This window comes from Chiloscyllium plagiosum, chromosome 18 (assembly GCF_004010195.1).
Source record: "Chiloscyllium plagiosum isolate BGI_BamShark_2017 chromosome 18, ASM401019v2, whole genome shotgun sequence".
In the NCBI taxonomy this organism is placed as follows: domain Eukaryota; kingdom Metazoa; phylum Chordata; class Chondrichthyes; order Orectolobiformes; family Hemiscylliidae; genus Chiloscyllium; species Chiloscyllium plagiosum.
In genome coordinates, this window is record NC_057727.1 from 54,745,624 (window position 1) to 54,761,648 (window position 16,025).

General features: G+C 38.7%; 1 protein-coding gene across 2 annotated transcripts in view; it reads right to left on the reverse strand.

The window, feature by feature from the left end:
* apeh (acylaminoacyl-peptide hydrolase) overlaps nucleotides 1–16,025 on the reverse strand; it is an 83,950-nt gene that overhangs the window by 24,037 nt on the left and 43,888 nt on the right. For both annotated transcript variants that reach the window (XM_043708398.1, XM_043708397.1), the window contains exons 8-15: nucleotides 15,870–15,961; nucleotides 11,678–11,718; nucleotides 9,941–10,062; nucleotides 4,364–4,424; nucleotides 2,157–2,254; nucleotides 1,116–1,167; nucleotides 885–979; nucleotides 123–261 (exon numbers count right to left, since the gene is read on the reverse strand). In XM_043708398.1, the coding sequence (XP_043564333.1) occupies nucleotides 123–261; nucleotides 885–979; nucleotides 1,116–1,167; nucleotides 2,157–2,254; nucleotides 4,364–4,424; nucleotides 9,941–10,062; nucleotides 11,678–11,718; nucleotides 15,870–15,961 (700 nt within the window). The remainder of the gene's footprint in view (nucleotides 1–122; nucleotides 262–884; nucleotides 980–1,115; nucleotides 1,168–2,156; nucleotides 2,255–4,363; nucleotides 4,425–9,940; nucleotides 10,063–11,677; nucleotides 11,719–15,869; nucleotides 15,962–16,025) is intronic.

Sequence of the window (16,025 nt, forward strand, 5' to 3'; positions counted from 1 at the left end):
AGAAAGAAAACAGGCAGCTAACAGAAAGAGTAAAAGAGTAAAGAGTCACTTAAAGTCAAATAAATAGTATTAAAATGAAAAGCAAATGCTGGAATATAGCAGCTTCTTTTGTCCCTACTTACGGAATTTAGGATTTTGCTGTTCATGCGGGGGTGTGAAATTCAAAATATTCCACTCTATGGTTGGCAATGGTTCAGCTTCATCTAGTGCCACCCAAATGATTCCCTGCTCTTTGCCAGGAGCAGGCAGAAAGCCCACTTTCTATGAGGAATGAAACAACATGTTAAATTTCCGTATTCTACATTAATTAACTATTTTGTTAAACATGAACCTAAAACATAATTTCTAAACACAAAGTTCTAAAGTGATTAGCACAACACTGATTCATGGGAGCAGTTCAGGTGAAGGGAGGTTTGGTTTCTTTATTTCTGGATAAGCTTCCACTTGCTCCTTATGAACTCAATGATAAATCGGTAACAGGTCATACTGGCAGTTAATGGCCACTTTATAAGTAATGCTAGCATTAACAAGATCACCTCAATTCAAACAAAGTAATTGAATATATCCATGCAAAGTAACTCGAAAGCAAAACTGTTACATAAACTGCTGAATCTTTGTACGTACAAATTATGAAATTTAACCCCAAATTTAGATTATTGCCTTTAATTTGCTCAAAATTGCATAGTTTGCTACATTTCCCAGTAAAAACAATGGATTAAATGTCAGTATATGCTTAGACTCTTCAATTCACAAAATTATACCTAGTACAAACATCCCCCAGCACATGAGATATTGACATGAGTATGTGAACAAGCTGTCATTTTATTGTATATATCATGCATTTCAAGGATCCAACGATTGTTCTGCAGTTTCAGGCTTCTTACCAGACTGGGAGGACAGTTAGGCGATGAGCATGTAACTACCATCAGATCTTGGTGTATAGCCAGTAGCGTCCAGCTTCCAGCAACTGAATTTGAACCTGTAACACAAACCTTCCAATTCACCAGGGTGCCATTGGACAGAAGACATTCAAATGAAATGAAGACAACCTGCAAATAATATTTGTAGGAGTGGAAGGCTAAATACAGTCAATGAAAAAAAAAACTTAAATTTACCACTGGTAAGGGATGTCAAGCTCCCTGTTGTAATGTTTATTACGAGGAGATCCTGAAGAGAAAGCAAAAGCAAATATTAAGATTTGTAGTAGATTTCTCAGCTCAGGTCATTTTTCTGCTCATCCTTAAAATCTTAGCATAACAAAAGGCTTCAATAATATGGTTACAATTTTATTTAAATTAGCAAGTTAAAAATAAACTATTCAAATGGATTTTATTTTAACGTGACAATAAAAATGTAAAATATGTTACCCTGAAATCTTCCTGAGATGGAACAACATAACCAGATTCAAGTAACAATAAGATACATTTCTGGAGAGTAAAGGATTGGCAGACATGATAGGAAAGTAAGTATGATTGAACTGATCCTGAGGAAGGACAAGCATGATCAATTATTCATTTTCAAGAACTCAAACGACTAATTATATAATATTCCAGGACAAGGTTTCATAATTACCAACTTGTAATAATTTAAATGAAAATCCTTTACAAAAGCCTTTGTTGAAAACTGATTTGAATTGCTTAAATTTCCTATCTAGGCTACCACATTCAATAAATTTCCACAGGCTGACACAGAATATAACTTGTTGGTACTCTGTGCCAATTGAATCATACTACCAGAAGATATTTCCAGCATTTCTCATTTTTTCTTTAAATTTCATCTCTGGACCTCTGGCTGATTTCCAAAAGATACCCTAAAACTGAATGGGTTCAGATCAAAACTGGGTCAGCAAAAGCCACAAATGCACATACTACACTCTAGTACCTTATGTCAATGAAGACTTACCAAGTGAAATAGCCACCCTAGACCAATTGTGCATATTTCAGTAATGCAGCTTGATGCTGGTAATATTAGTATGTGAAACTAAAGATGATTAGACAGATACTAGCTTGCTTGAGAACTTAATCTGACATGACTAGAGCTAGAAGAAGCCAATACAACCTTCAAAAAAAAAAGAGCTGCAATGGCTCAAACCTGTCAAACACAGAAAAAAAAATCTTTATTACCTCTTAGTCACAACCATCATTAGATAAGATTACCTTTCTGCTTCTCTGACACGTATCAATGATAACCCGCTGGCTGTCCATAGCCCAGCAGCTCTGTGCCAGTGCTGAAGAGTAAATACCAGTAAATCCACCTGAAATAAATCATTTTTAACAAATCCAATCACAAATCAGCATATATAAATTTCCTAGGTAAAATCTTAAAATCTCACTCCAAACCACACTCCTCACTTCAATGCCATTGTCAAAACTGAACATTAGCATAACAATTAACAAGATTTTAAATTTAATTTTAACGTTGCACTACTGTTTAAAATTACTTTTTAAAATCTAAGCATTTCCCTATTGATATTTTACAAATTCAATAACCTTGTTAGGTTTTGAGTGTGTTTTTTTTCGATTCATGGGATGAGTGTGTCAATGGCTGGGTTAGTATTTATTGCCCTTCCCATAAGCCCAGGGTGACACAAGAGAACTAATTAATTAATTAAAGGAATTAATCACTATAGGTCTGGAGTCACATATAGACCAGACCAGCTGAGGATTGGGGCAATTTTCTTCGCTAAAGGACATTAGTGAAGCAGGTAGGCTTTTCCAACAATCAACAATGGTCATCATTACTCTTAATTCCAGATCTTTAGTGAATTCAAATTCTACCATCGGCTGTGGCAAGAATTGAACTAGGTCCCAAGAAGATTACCCGAGTCACTGGATTAACACCCATCAATAATACCACTAGGCTATCGCTTCCTCTACACATATTGATACTGGCAATTGCTAACAAAACTTCAAAGTGAGATGAGAGGTGGGAAATTTACACAATGGAATGGGTGCTTTATCATTCCACATTCCAAGAAGTAATGCTATGATTAAAATTAAGGAACTGTAACTGAAAGAGAAAACCTAATCCATCTTAAGTAGAAGCTCAGGGTAAGCTTCAAGCATGGACCCATCCCATATGGAAATCAAATACTCAATAGAACTTTTAGAGCTACGATATTATTCTCCCAGGAATGTATGAAAACCTCATTTCTGCCGATTTCCCAGTAAGCATCTTTCTTAATAGAGGTTTTATTCTACACAGTTAAACAGCACACAACACCAGGTTATAGTCCAACAGGTTTATTTGGAAGTACAAGCTTTCAGAGCGCTGTTCCTTTATCAGGTAGCTAGTGGGCAGGATCATAGAACACAGAATTTTATAGTAAAAGATCAAAGTCATAAAACTGATGTGACGAAGGATCGGCATTCCGAAAAAGCTTGTACTTCAAAATGTACTTATTGGACTATAACCTGGTGGTGTGTGATTTTTAAACTTTGTTCACCCCAGTCCAACACTGGCACCTCTACGTTATTTTAAATTGGAGGAGGTTAAGCCATTTTACAAGGCAGTTCACCAAGTATTGCCATCAAGAAATGCAATAAATATATTTCCACAATGCACTTAACTGACATGTTTTAGTAAGCTCAATATTAAAATGGAAAGCTGAGATGTCTTTTCTTGAAAATGTGTGTTTGTCTAAAATAACTGGCTAAGTAACTGCAAAAAAAACAATTGCACAGGCTCATCTGTTTGATTATAAGTGCAGTGCAAGAAATATACCATTTTTTGTAGAAAGAATACAGACAATAAATAAAGGGTGTGATTATGAAAGACGTGCAAGATCAGAAGGACTTGTGCGTAAATCAACGAAGGTGGCAGAACAGGTTTGGAGAGCAGCCAATAAAACATAAGGCATCGTGGGATCAATTCGGGGCATAAAGTACAAAAGCAAGGAAGGCTTGTTAAACTTGTATAAAACACTGGCTTAGTTTCAAATTACACAGTGAATCAAGTTCTGGATATCACATTTGGCAAAGGCACAAAAGTATTAGAGAAGATCCAGATTCTTGTAAACTGTTCCAAGAGACTGCAGAAGCTAGAACTGTTCTTGGAGGAGAGAAAAAATAAACAAGGCGGGGGGGGGAACAGAATCTAATAGCAATATCCAAATTCATGAGACATCTATACAGATTGTAGAAAGCTGCTCTCTTTATAGATGCAAAGTAATTGTCAAAAGAAACAATGGCAGCATGAGAAAAACCTCTTCACACAAGCTGTGACTAGGATCTGGAATGCACTTTCTGAATGTGCATATAATGTAAATGCTAATATATTTTGAAAATAAGCAATCTACAGGACAATTTGAAACATCACAAGGTGTACAAAATTAAAAACATTTATATGCTAAAGTTTCACTTACTTTTATTTGGTCGTGTCACAATGTCCACCACAGTAGAAGTCACTTTTGTGTACCAGTCATACTGAAAAAGAGCAAATATTGTCATGATCATTTGCTTTTCTAGTCTGATAGAAGTAAATTAAGACAGAATGCCTTTTCTCTCCTTTAGTTGTCAACCATTACCATTCACCTTCACATGGTTTCCTCTTTCTCCAGGACAAAAGTAGATATGATGAGAGAACAGGACAAGAGCAATGTATCAGTGTGACACTGACCACACTTTAAAGAAAAGACTAGACACAAAACATAATTAGAGAGGCAAAGAGAAAGACAGAGGATGTTGGAAATTTGATAAAATGAGAAACTGTTGGAAATACTTAGCAGCAACTGTGGAGAGGGAAATGTAGTTAATGGGCTGGATTTTCACCCATTTGGGGAAAACCAGGGACCTTTAAAATAGCAGACCGAATCCAGAATCAGAAATTTCATACCCTATTTCTAGAGGCTTCCATTTTAGCCAGTAGGAGAAAAGACAGCAGGACAAGATTTGAAGTACATGAGAAATATAAATTGGCCAGGGCATTAAAACTCAAAGTAAAGGCCAAACAAATTGAATTTACACTCAGGAACAGCCTCAACTCCACTTTTTGGAGATTTAAATGCTCACGGAGAGGAAATAATGTCTGCAAAACTTGCCAAATGAATTAAATTCCCTGCCCATGAGATTTTAATACAAAAAAAATGCTTGTCTTTGTCTGCAAGCACAAGAAAGTAATCTGGGTGTGAGGGGGTGACTTCAAGAGAGTCTAATAGTTAACAACACATCTGGGTCAAAGTCTCAGAGAATAGAGGCAGGTCTTTAAAACACTTTGCCTTCGCAGCCTGAAACCATCTCTGATTTGCAATCGTGGGCATCAGGACTAGTTCTGTACTCCTGTACCACTGAAGTAATTGGTTCCAAGGAGTGCATGCTGAGCTGGAAAATTTCTCAACTCAACACAACTACCGATAACATGAAAATTCATTCTAATTTTTCAGATCAATTGCTAGTCAACAAAAAACTGGAAAATTATACACATGACAGGTCTAATGCAAGTAAAGCATTTTGGGAAAACAAATATTAGCAGGACTTATACACTTAATGGGAAGCTCCTAGGGTGTGTTGCTGAACAAAGAGACCTTGGAGTGCACGTTCATAACTCCTTGAAAGTGGAGTTGCAGGTAGATAGGATAGTGAAGGCGGCGTTTGATATGCTTTCCTTTATTGGTCAGAGTATTGAGCACAGGAGTTGGGAGGCTATGCTGCAGCTGTACAGAACATTGGTGAGGCCACTGTTGGAATATTGCATGCAATTCTGGTCACCTTCCCATCAGAAAGATGTTGTGAAACTTGAAAGGGTTCAGAAAAGATTTACAAGGATGTTGCCAGGGTTAGAGAATTTGAGCTTTAGGGAGAGATTGAATGAGCTGGGGCTGTTCTCCCTGGAGTGCCAGAGGCTGAGGGATGATCTTATAGAGGTTTATAAAATCACAAGGGGCATGGATAAATAGACAAAGCCTTTTCCCTGAGATCGGGGAATCCAGAGCTAGAGGGCATAGGGTGAGAAGGGAAAGATATAAAAGAGACATAAGGGGAAACCGTTTCCACGCAGAAGGTGGTGCGTGTATGGAATGAGCTGTCAGAGGAAGTGATCGAGGCGAGTACAATTGCAACATTTAAAAAACATCTGGATGGGTATATGAATAGGAAAGGTTTGGAGGGATATGAGCCAGGTGCTGGCAGGTGGAACTGGATTGGGTGGGAAATCTGGTTGGCATGGACAAGTTAGAGTGAAGGGTATGTTTCCGTGATGTACACCTCTATGACTCGATATGGGTCAGGAAAAATAGAGGGAGGGCAAAAAAAAAGGACAATTTATAGGGAAAGACTAAAGGTGGTGACATCCCCTTTAAGGGAACAAAGGAAATGGCTCCAGATGACAATGGAACATGCAGAACCATTATCAAAATATACCTTTCAAAAACACAGTAGGGCAGTACAAAACAAACTGGGACAAATTGTCAAACTCAATGTTAAGTCCAGAAGGCTGTAAAGTAAACAAGGGTGTTATACTGTACTTCATTAGAACAGTGTTGGAAGCCAAGGGGTAAGAAGAAGTCAGAATGGGAGTAAAAAGGAAAACTAAAACAACACATGACCGCAAGCTCAGGGTAGTGGATGGAATGGAAGCGTTCTGTGAAATGGTGGCCTCTCAAAATAAATGCCAACTTTGTATTGACCCTCTTAACTACCAACTCAACCTGCAAGATAACCTTCAGAGAATCCTGGACTTGAACTCCCAAATCCCTTCAGATTTCTGAGTTTTCTCTCTATTTAGAAAATAGTCCATGCCTCTATTCTTCCTACAAAGTGCATGACCTCATACTTTCCCACTTTGTATTCCATCTGCCACTTCTTTGCCCACTTTCCTAACCTGTCTAAATCCTTCTGCAGCCTCCCTGCCTCCTTCATACTACCTGTCCATCTGTCTATCAGTTTGCTTAGTATTACTTCCCGAATGATTGTACTTTCATTAAGCTCCTCTCCCCATTTCACCTCCTGAATGGAATGTTTCCAATATTCTCAATTCTGAAAACAAAAGCAGAATATTTGTTCATTTGTTCTAACAATTCCTTATTATACAACTAACTCTCCATTCTTCCTCTTGAGAGGCCAACACTCATTTTACTTACTTGCTCCTTTATTTCAATACCTGCAGAAACTCACTATTCCCTTTTACATTTCTAGGTAATCATATTCCCACTTGAAATTTCTCTCTCTTAATTAACCTTACATCCATTTTCCACTTTCCTTTATGTTCTGACTAATCATTTGATCTGCCACTCACCTTTCTGCAATTTTATGCTTTTTCCTTAAGTTGGATATCTTTCCAATTTCTTTAGTTAACTACAGATAATGGATTCTTTAGATTTTTTTTCTTTTTTAGTAGGAACAGGTTGGATTTAATCGGGGAAATCAGGTTTATGGATCTTGAGGAGGAGGTTTGGAGATAAGAGTTGGAGGCTATGGAGGGAGGAGGAGACGAGATCAGTGTTAGGCTTGGAAACAATAGATTAATTTTTGGTGCTAAAAGGATATTTAATTGTATTCAGATGGTAGACCTTAACTGGGACCTGATCTGTACTAATTAATAAGGATAAGGGGCTCTTATGCCACAATGTTTAAGCCCTTACTTTTCAGCCAGAAGGTTAGGATTCAAGTTCAGCCGAGAAGTCAAGTCTTACTTCAAATGCATAGCAGCTTGGTTAGACTGCACCTGAAATACTTTGCGCGATTTTACTCTCCTTATCTCAGGAAATATATTATTGACATACAGGAAACACAACAAACGTTCGTCAGACTTGGTTCCAGTGTGATGGGACCATCCAAAGAAGAGACTAGGCATTCTGGGCTTGTATTCCCTAGAGTTTCAAACAATGAGAGATGATCTCATTGAAACCTGCAAAATACTTAAGGGGATAGACATGGTAGATGCAGATAACATGTTTTTCTTGGTTGTTGAGTCTAGAATCAAGAGGCACAATTTAAAAATGAGGCACAATGCCACTTGCATTTTAGATGAGGAGAAATTTGTTTACCAGTCAGCAGTGAACCTTTGGAATTCTCTACTACAAAGTTCAGTGGAAGCTCAAATTTTGATTATATATAGAGACTGACACATTTCTAATTACCAACAGCATAGAGTTATGGGGATGCGGTGATTAAACGGCATTGAAGTATTCAATCGGCCATGATCATATTAAACAGCGGAATGATTGGCCTACTCCTACGTTCCTGTGACTCAGAAGGATATCATAACTTTTAATAAATGTATTTGGGCATGTTATGTAAGGGGTCTTGAGGTGCAATAGTAGTGTCTCTACCTCTGAATATATTATAACATGCCCAAATAGGTTTAATTTTGTTTAATAAACTTATAAAAATGACAGGCTAAAACCACAGAAATCATGCACCTCAAGATGCAAGAACTGATGAGCAACTCTATGAGAAAAAAAGCTCTGAGTTCGAATCAAAATGAGGCTCTATTATCCTTCATTGAATTTAAGCTAGGCATGTTAGCATCATGGTTTGGGGGAGATAGGAGTTAGTACTGGAGAATTGGTATTTAGGCTCTGCTGGGTATAGACAGTACACTGAGCAACAAATGTTGTTAGCAGTTTTGATGTTAATGTTAAGGTTCGACCTGAAAGAAGGCTACTGCATGTTCAAAAGATTGATTAGAATGAGTGAAGAGAACAGAGCAAGAGAGTGTTGATGGCATGACTCAGCTCTCAAATGAACAAAAAAAGTATAAATGTCGAGACATGGTTCCGAATGGAGTTTATGAAACTAGATCGTCCAGTTCACAAGGAAATAGAAAGAACAGAAAAATGTTGTTTCACTGTTTTGCTGGGTCTTCTTGTCCTACTATTTTTAAATCTGGAGATAAAACCCAGAGTCCCTGGAAAGCACTTCTCTCTAGCAGTTTACTCAAAAAAATTAACAATTCCAATAACAGCATCAATAATTTCTGGAGTGGGATTTCTGAGTAGCTGGGAAGAGTTCTGAAAATTAGGGATGACTTAATATTTGAGTGAAGTATGCTTTGTTAGGTAGAAAATGCTACTTTACAGGCTGCAGTTCAAAAGCAGTCTTGTTTCATCCATGTGATGGAGACCAATTGAGCAAAGGAGCTGGGGAAGGGGAGTCTGATTGAAAAAGGGGTCTGGTCATTTGACAAAGAAAATAAGTTAGCTTCTGGAACTAATACTTACCTTGTCCAGACAGGAGACCACACCTCCTTTAAGCTGCTTGGTTTAATCAAGTCAAGGGAGTGTTAAAGATGAACAGAGAGATTCTGAATTGTGCAGCCTCAAGAAAATATTGATGTGAGTTGCAAGCTTCTTGGATAGGTTGGTCATCTACACACACAGCACACCCCGTTAAAATCAGAAGTGTTGAGATTGGCGGGTTCATGATAGATTTGCATCAGGTTTGAGATTACGACCCGACTCAAACCCAACATTTTTGTTTTGATTTGGGGATTGGAGTTAAGATTATTTCCATTAGCTTTTGTATCACAGAGAACAAATGTTGGACAGTGGTGAGTTAATTCCATGTTCTTCGGTGACCAATGCTGCAGCAACCAGTGGAAATCAAGTGCAACAGGATTTGCTTTTGTTGTCTCAATTCAAATGATGAATCATTTTTATTTCGGCAATATTCATAATCTTACAAACTACTTCAAGAGTCAATATGTTCAACAGAACAGGGGAAAAAAAAAATCCTGTTTTACATCCAACAATTTTACAAATTTTGATTTGGGAACCTGCCTAATGCCAGATATGCTGGCACCTCTCAAACTATATTACGAATTGTCTCCCTTAAATAGAGATGTTTATGACCTCTGAAAGTGATTATTGACCGACTACCGGTAAGCACCATCTCTGTTTTCTGCTGGTGCATCACAAAGTTAAAAGCTGCCATAATGCAACACATCAAGTTTTTAGAAAATATACTTTTGTAGTGTATGAGTGTATTTTATATTAAATACTAACCATGCAAAGTCTGCTGCACTGTTGGTGGGGTCCACCTACATCACTTTCTAAGTAGATAATGCGACACTTGTCAGGACTGAGTCGAGGAGACCAAACAGCATTTGTTTGAGATGCAAGTTGCACTGAGGGAAAAAACACTCAACATGAACATGAATGGCACGTATATTTCAAAAGGACATAAGAATAAATTTTCTGAAACCTTACTTACAATACCAACTCACAATATCTTGTTAGAGGTCAGATAATAGGTATTTTGTGAATTAGGCCCACCGTTGTGATTGATGTCATACAAACCTGAGTTGGGATTACACCTGGAATTTAACTCAATGTCTTCCTAACAATAAACTTGCAAATAACAAGCATAAGGTTCTGCCACAGATGTCATTACCTGCAGCAAAAACAACAGTTTGCTTGTATTATAATTGAGGTGATCATTGAAATCATCTCCATCCCCAAACAAAGGGTTTGTCAAACATTTTTAAAAAGATTGTAACATCTTTAGAGGTGCACTATCAAATTATCATTTAATGGCAATATCATGGCGAGGTGTAGTATTCACTATAATATTCTGCTTGTTCAGGTTATTTTTGCAATTCAGTGGACTAGAACCATGACTGTCATGAGATTGCACGTGCAACCTCCACACAATATCACTTACAAAATAGAAAACTTCCCCTTCTGTCAAGCAGTTCAGTTGATGACATGGTCAATTACAATTGCAAACTCAAGATAACACAGGACTGCATATCACTTACAAAAAGACCAACAAAGTCAACACAACGGCATTCACACTCTTTATTCCTAGATTGCCTGATGCATTTTCCTCATCACTTGCGGAGACAGAGTTATGTTTTAATTTCCTCACTTCAAAAAGAATGCTGCATGGAAGCCACATTGCTGAATACTAATTCCACAATGTTAAACCTGCACAGGAAAAAGGCAGACTCGGCCAATATTCATTCTACAAGTACACCAGAACTGCAAAAAGAGGAAGAACACCTTGACAATGTATTCGCTAAAAACGGATACCCCCACAATTTCATCAACAGATGCCTAAGGGAAAGACAACGGAATGAGGACATACCACAACCCAAAGGACTAGCTACATTACCATACATCAAAAACATTTCTGAACTGACAGCCAGACTACTGCGACCACTAGGACTCATAACAGCACACAAACCAACAGCCACTCTCAGACAACTCACCAGGACAAAGGACCCGATACCCAGCATGAGCAAAACCAATGTAGTGTACAAAGTCCCATGCGAGGACTGCACAAAACACTACATAGGACAAACAGGAAGACAGCTAACAATCCGCATTCATGAACACCAACTAGCCACGAAACGACATGACCAGCTATCCTTAGTAGCCACACACTCAGATGACAATCAACATGAGTTCAACTGGGACAGCACTACTATTATAGGACAAGCCAAACAGAGAACAACCAGGGAATTCCAAGAGGCATGGCACTCATCCACAGATTCAATCAATAAGCACATCGACCTGGACCTAATATACCGCCCACTGCGGCAGACAGCTGGAACTGACAACCGGAAGCGGTAGAGACAAACCACTATAAATGCCGGAGGTAACATCACAGAAGCGCTTCACAGGAGGCTCCTAAGCACTAAGGATGTCACCTAGACAGGGGACGAAACTTCTGCAACACAAATTCCCAGCTTGGCGAACAGAACCACAACAATATTTCATTCAAATCAAATTGCTTACCACAGTTACCACCAGTCAGATCTACATAGTAAAGTCCAGACCTAGAAGGGAGAAAAACAGATTAACATAATGATAACATAATGTACTTTCATAAAAATATTGAATAGGAGCACAAGGATATACAAGATCTGTACCATACTAGCCAGGTAACGATCTAACAGAACTCAAAAAAGGCACTGAAAATATATTATGGCAAAGGGAAAGTTATGGAGAACATTTTGCACATTTATTACTGTAACAAGATTACTAAGAAAAATAAGCTATTATAGACCAATTGCCCATGCTTCATAGGAAACTACAATTGTCATTACAAGTATCTCTAAAACCTAATACTCCTAAACATGATTCTGCGATAACTAATGCTTGATGTGGGGACCAATTATAATATTTACAAGTTCGTGGGTAACACAACTTTGAGACTTTGAGTTGTGATAGGGAGGAAAAGACATTTCAAGGAGATTTAGAGAGACCATATAGTCAAGAGCATGGCACAGGCATATAATGTGGATACGTCTGAAGTTATCCACTTTTTCATGGGAGGATTGTACGCGCAGAGCATTTCTTCGCTGTGGAAAAATACCACTATAGGTGGCACACTGTATGATTCTCAATTTGTATAGTTACAAATATATTTTGCACAACCTGGCTCTTAAAAGGTTTTATTTTTTAAATAAAACCCACACTTGACATTTTCAGGAACAAAACAAGCCTTGAGCCTCCTACACCACAATTCAAGAAAACCAATCTTCTATCACAACACCACATTCCTGCACTGTACCCATATCTCTCAAGGTTATTAGTAACAACAAATCATCAATTACTCTCTTGATCCCACTTAAGTCTATAAAGGTTAGGGGTAGGGAATTCCAAAGATTCACCACCCTCTAAGTGAAACCGTTTCTGCTCAACTCAGCAACTGCATGCTTCTTTTCAGTGACTTATGATCAATGACAATCCTTTTCGACAAAAGCACTTTCCAATTTTTCCACAGCGAAGAAATGCTCTGCGCGTACAATCCTCCCATGAAAAAGTGGATAACTTCAGACGTATCCACATTATATGCCTGTGCCATGCTCTTGACTATATGGTCTCTCTAAATCTCCTTGAAATGTCTTTTCCTCCCTATCACAACTCAAAGTCTCAAAGTTGTGTTACCCACGAACTTGTAAATATTATAATTGGTCCCCACATCAAACATTAGTTATTTGGATTGCGAACAGCTGGGGCACAAGCACCGATCCTCATGATACACCATCGGTACAGCCTATTAACGTGAGAATAACCTAGTTAATTCAATTCTGATTTCTGCTCATTAATCAATTCTCAATTTATGCTGGGAAAATACCCCAATTCCATTTGTTTACTAACTACATGTGAGAGATTGTCAAAGTCTTGTGAAAATTCAAATACACCATATTCAGTGGTTCCTCCTCAATTCTGCCACAGTCATAGAGCTTGTACAGGCAAGAGAGAGGCCCTTTGGATCATCATAAAATACTGAAGCCTTCCAAATATCAAGTATGAATCTTTAGTTCTTAGTGGCAACCATTTCCCACAATCAAATAACCAATTCCTTTCTCAAGATGAAGTCTAACTGAGCTTTTGCCACAAAAATGGATACTCTCTAATCCCAATGACAATATTTTTACAAACATACTGCCACATTTATTTTCACAACTTGCATGGCAGTTCATCATCACCTTTAGGGTTAACCCTAACTCTCACTTTATTCAAGGTATTTGTCTTTGCTGAAATGCTTAAATAAAACAAAAGGCAAGTATTCAACAGAGTATATATGTATCACTACGGTGTGTGTTGCCAGCTCTTCTAGCTCCAGCACAACTAATGACTTTTTCACTGGAGGACTCTAACTCAAACCACATCTCTTCTAAACATGCATTTCCACAGTAGCTACATAAAAAAAGTAGGAGCACATTATGAATACTTGAATATCAAAGGGGCAGGAATGGTTGTTGGATGTTCCAGGGTTTGGATGTTTCAAAAGGAATAGGGAGGGAGGTAAAAGAGGTAGGGGAGTGGCATTCCTAATCAGGGATATTATAACAGCTATGGAGAGGGAAGTTGTCAAGGAGGGTTTGTCTACTTAGTCATTATGGATGGAAGTCAAACAGGAAAGGAGCGGTCATTTTATTGGGAGTTTTGTACAGACTCCCAAATAGCAACAGAGACACTGAGGAGCAGATTTTTAAAAAGTGCAGAAGTAATAGAGTTGTTATCATGGGTGACCAACTTCTCTCATACAGAATGGAACCTCCTTAATGCAAATAGTTTGGATAGAAATGATTTTGTCAGGTGTGTCCAGGAAGGATTCCTTACTCAATATGTAGATAGGCCGACAAGAGGGAGGCCATAGTTGATTTGGTGCTTGCCAACAAACCAGGTCAGGTGTCAGATCTTTTGAATGGGAGTGCATTTCGGTGATAGTGATCACAACTCTCTGACATTTATTACAATCATGGAGAGGGATAGAAGCTGACGATATGAGAAAGTATTTAACTGCAGAAGGGGAAAGTACATCACTATTAGGCAGAAACTATGGAACATAAATTGGGAGCAGATATTCTCAGGGAAATGCATGGCAGAAATGTGAAGGTTGTATAAGGTGCACTTGCTGATAGTGCTGTATAGGTTTGTCCCACTGAGGCAAGGAAGGAATGGTAGGGTGAAGGAACCTTGGATGGCAAGAGATGTGGAACATCTAGTCAAGAGGAAGGAGGCGGCTTACTTAAGGTTGAGGAAGCAAGGATTAGACAGGGCTCTAGAGGATTACAAGGTAACCAAGAAAGAACTGAAGAATGGACTTAGGAGAGCTAGTAGGGGGTATGAAAAATCCTCGGCGGGTCGGATTAAGGAAAACCCCTAGGTATTCTACGATTATGAGAGAAACAGCGGATGGCCAGAGTGAGGATAAGGCTGGTGAGGGACAGTGGAGGGAACCGATGCCTGGAGTTAGAGGTAGGGGAGGTACTTAATGAATACTTTGCTTCTGTATCACTAGTGAGATACTGTCGTTTGTGAGGACAGCGTGAACAGGCTGAAATGCACGAACAGGTTGATGTTAAGGAGGAGGATGTGCTGGAAATTTTGAAAAACATGAGGATGGATAAGTCCCCTGGGCCAGACGGGATATGTCCAAGGTTGTTACGGGAAGAGAGGGAAGAGATTGCTGCACCTTTGGTGATGATCTTTGCATCCTCACTGTCATTGGAGTAGTACCAGATGATTGGAAGGTAGTAAATGTTTTTTCCTTGTTCAAAAAAAGGGAATTGAGATAACCCTGGGAATAACAGATCAGTCGGTTTTATATCAGTGGTGGGAAAACTATTGGAGAGGATTCTGAGAGACAGGATTTATGATTATTTGGAAAAACATAGCTTGAAAAGAGATAGTCTGCATGGCTTTCAGAGGGGTAGGTCATGCTGCACAAGCCTTATTGGCTTCTTGGAGTCTGTGACAAAACAGATTGACGAAGGTATAGTAGCGGATGTGGTGTTCATAGATTCTAGCAAGACGTTTGATAAGGTTCCCTATGGTAGGCTCATTCAGAAAGGAAGGATGCACAGGATACAGAGAAATTTGGCTGTCTGGATACAGAATTGGCTGGCCTATAGAAGACAGAGGGTGGTAATAAGTGGAAACCATTCAGCCCTGGAGCTTGGTGACTAGTGGTATTCCACAGGGATTAGTTCTGGGACCTCTACTATTTATGATTTTTATAAATGACTTGGATGAAGAAGTGGAAGGAGTTGATTAGTACGTTTGCCAATGACATAAAGGTTGGTAGAGTTGTGGATAGTGTGCAGGGCTGTTGTAGATTGCAATGGGACATTAACAGGATGCAGAACTGGACTAAGAAGTGGCAGATGGAGTTCAACCTGGAAAAGTCTGAAGTGATTCACCTTGCAAGGTGAATGTGAATGCAGATTACAGGGTTAAAGGCAGGATTCTTGGCAGCTTGGAGGAACAGAGACACTTTGGGGTCCATGTGCATAGATCCCTCTAAGTGGCCACTAAGTTGATAAGTTGTTAAGAAGGCATATGGTATATTGGCTTTCATTAGCAGGGGGATTGAGTTTAAGAGCCACAAACTAACCAGAGACTTACCAGTAGGCTAGGAACGTTTTACTACTTGATAATAGTATGATAATTTCAGTTAGAGGATTTCTCTTACTTTCTGTTGTTGCAGTAGACAAGACCTAACCGTTGGGGCTCATGATCCCATCCAACAAATATGATTCCAGTGTCATTTGGAGCCCAAAATGCCTGAAGTATAAACAGGAAATCAGGGATCAAAAATAAAGCAAAATGTTACAAAACAGATCATTTC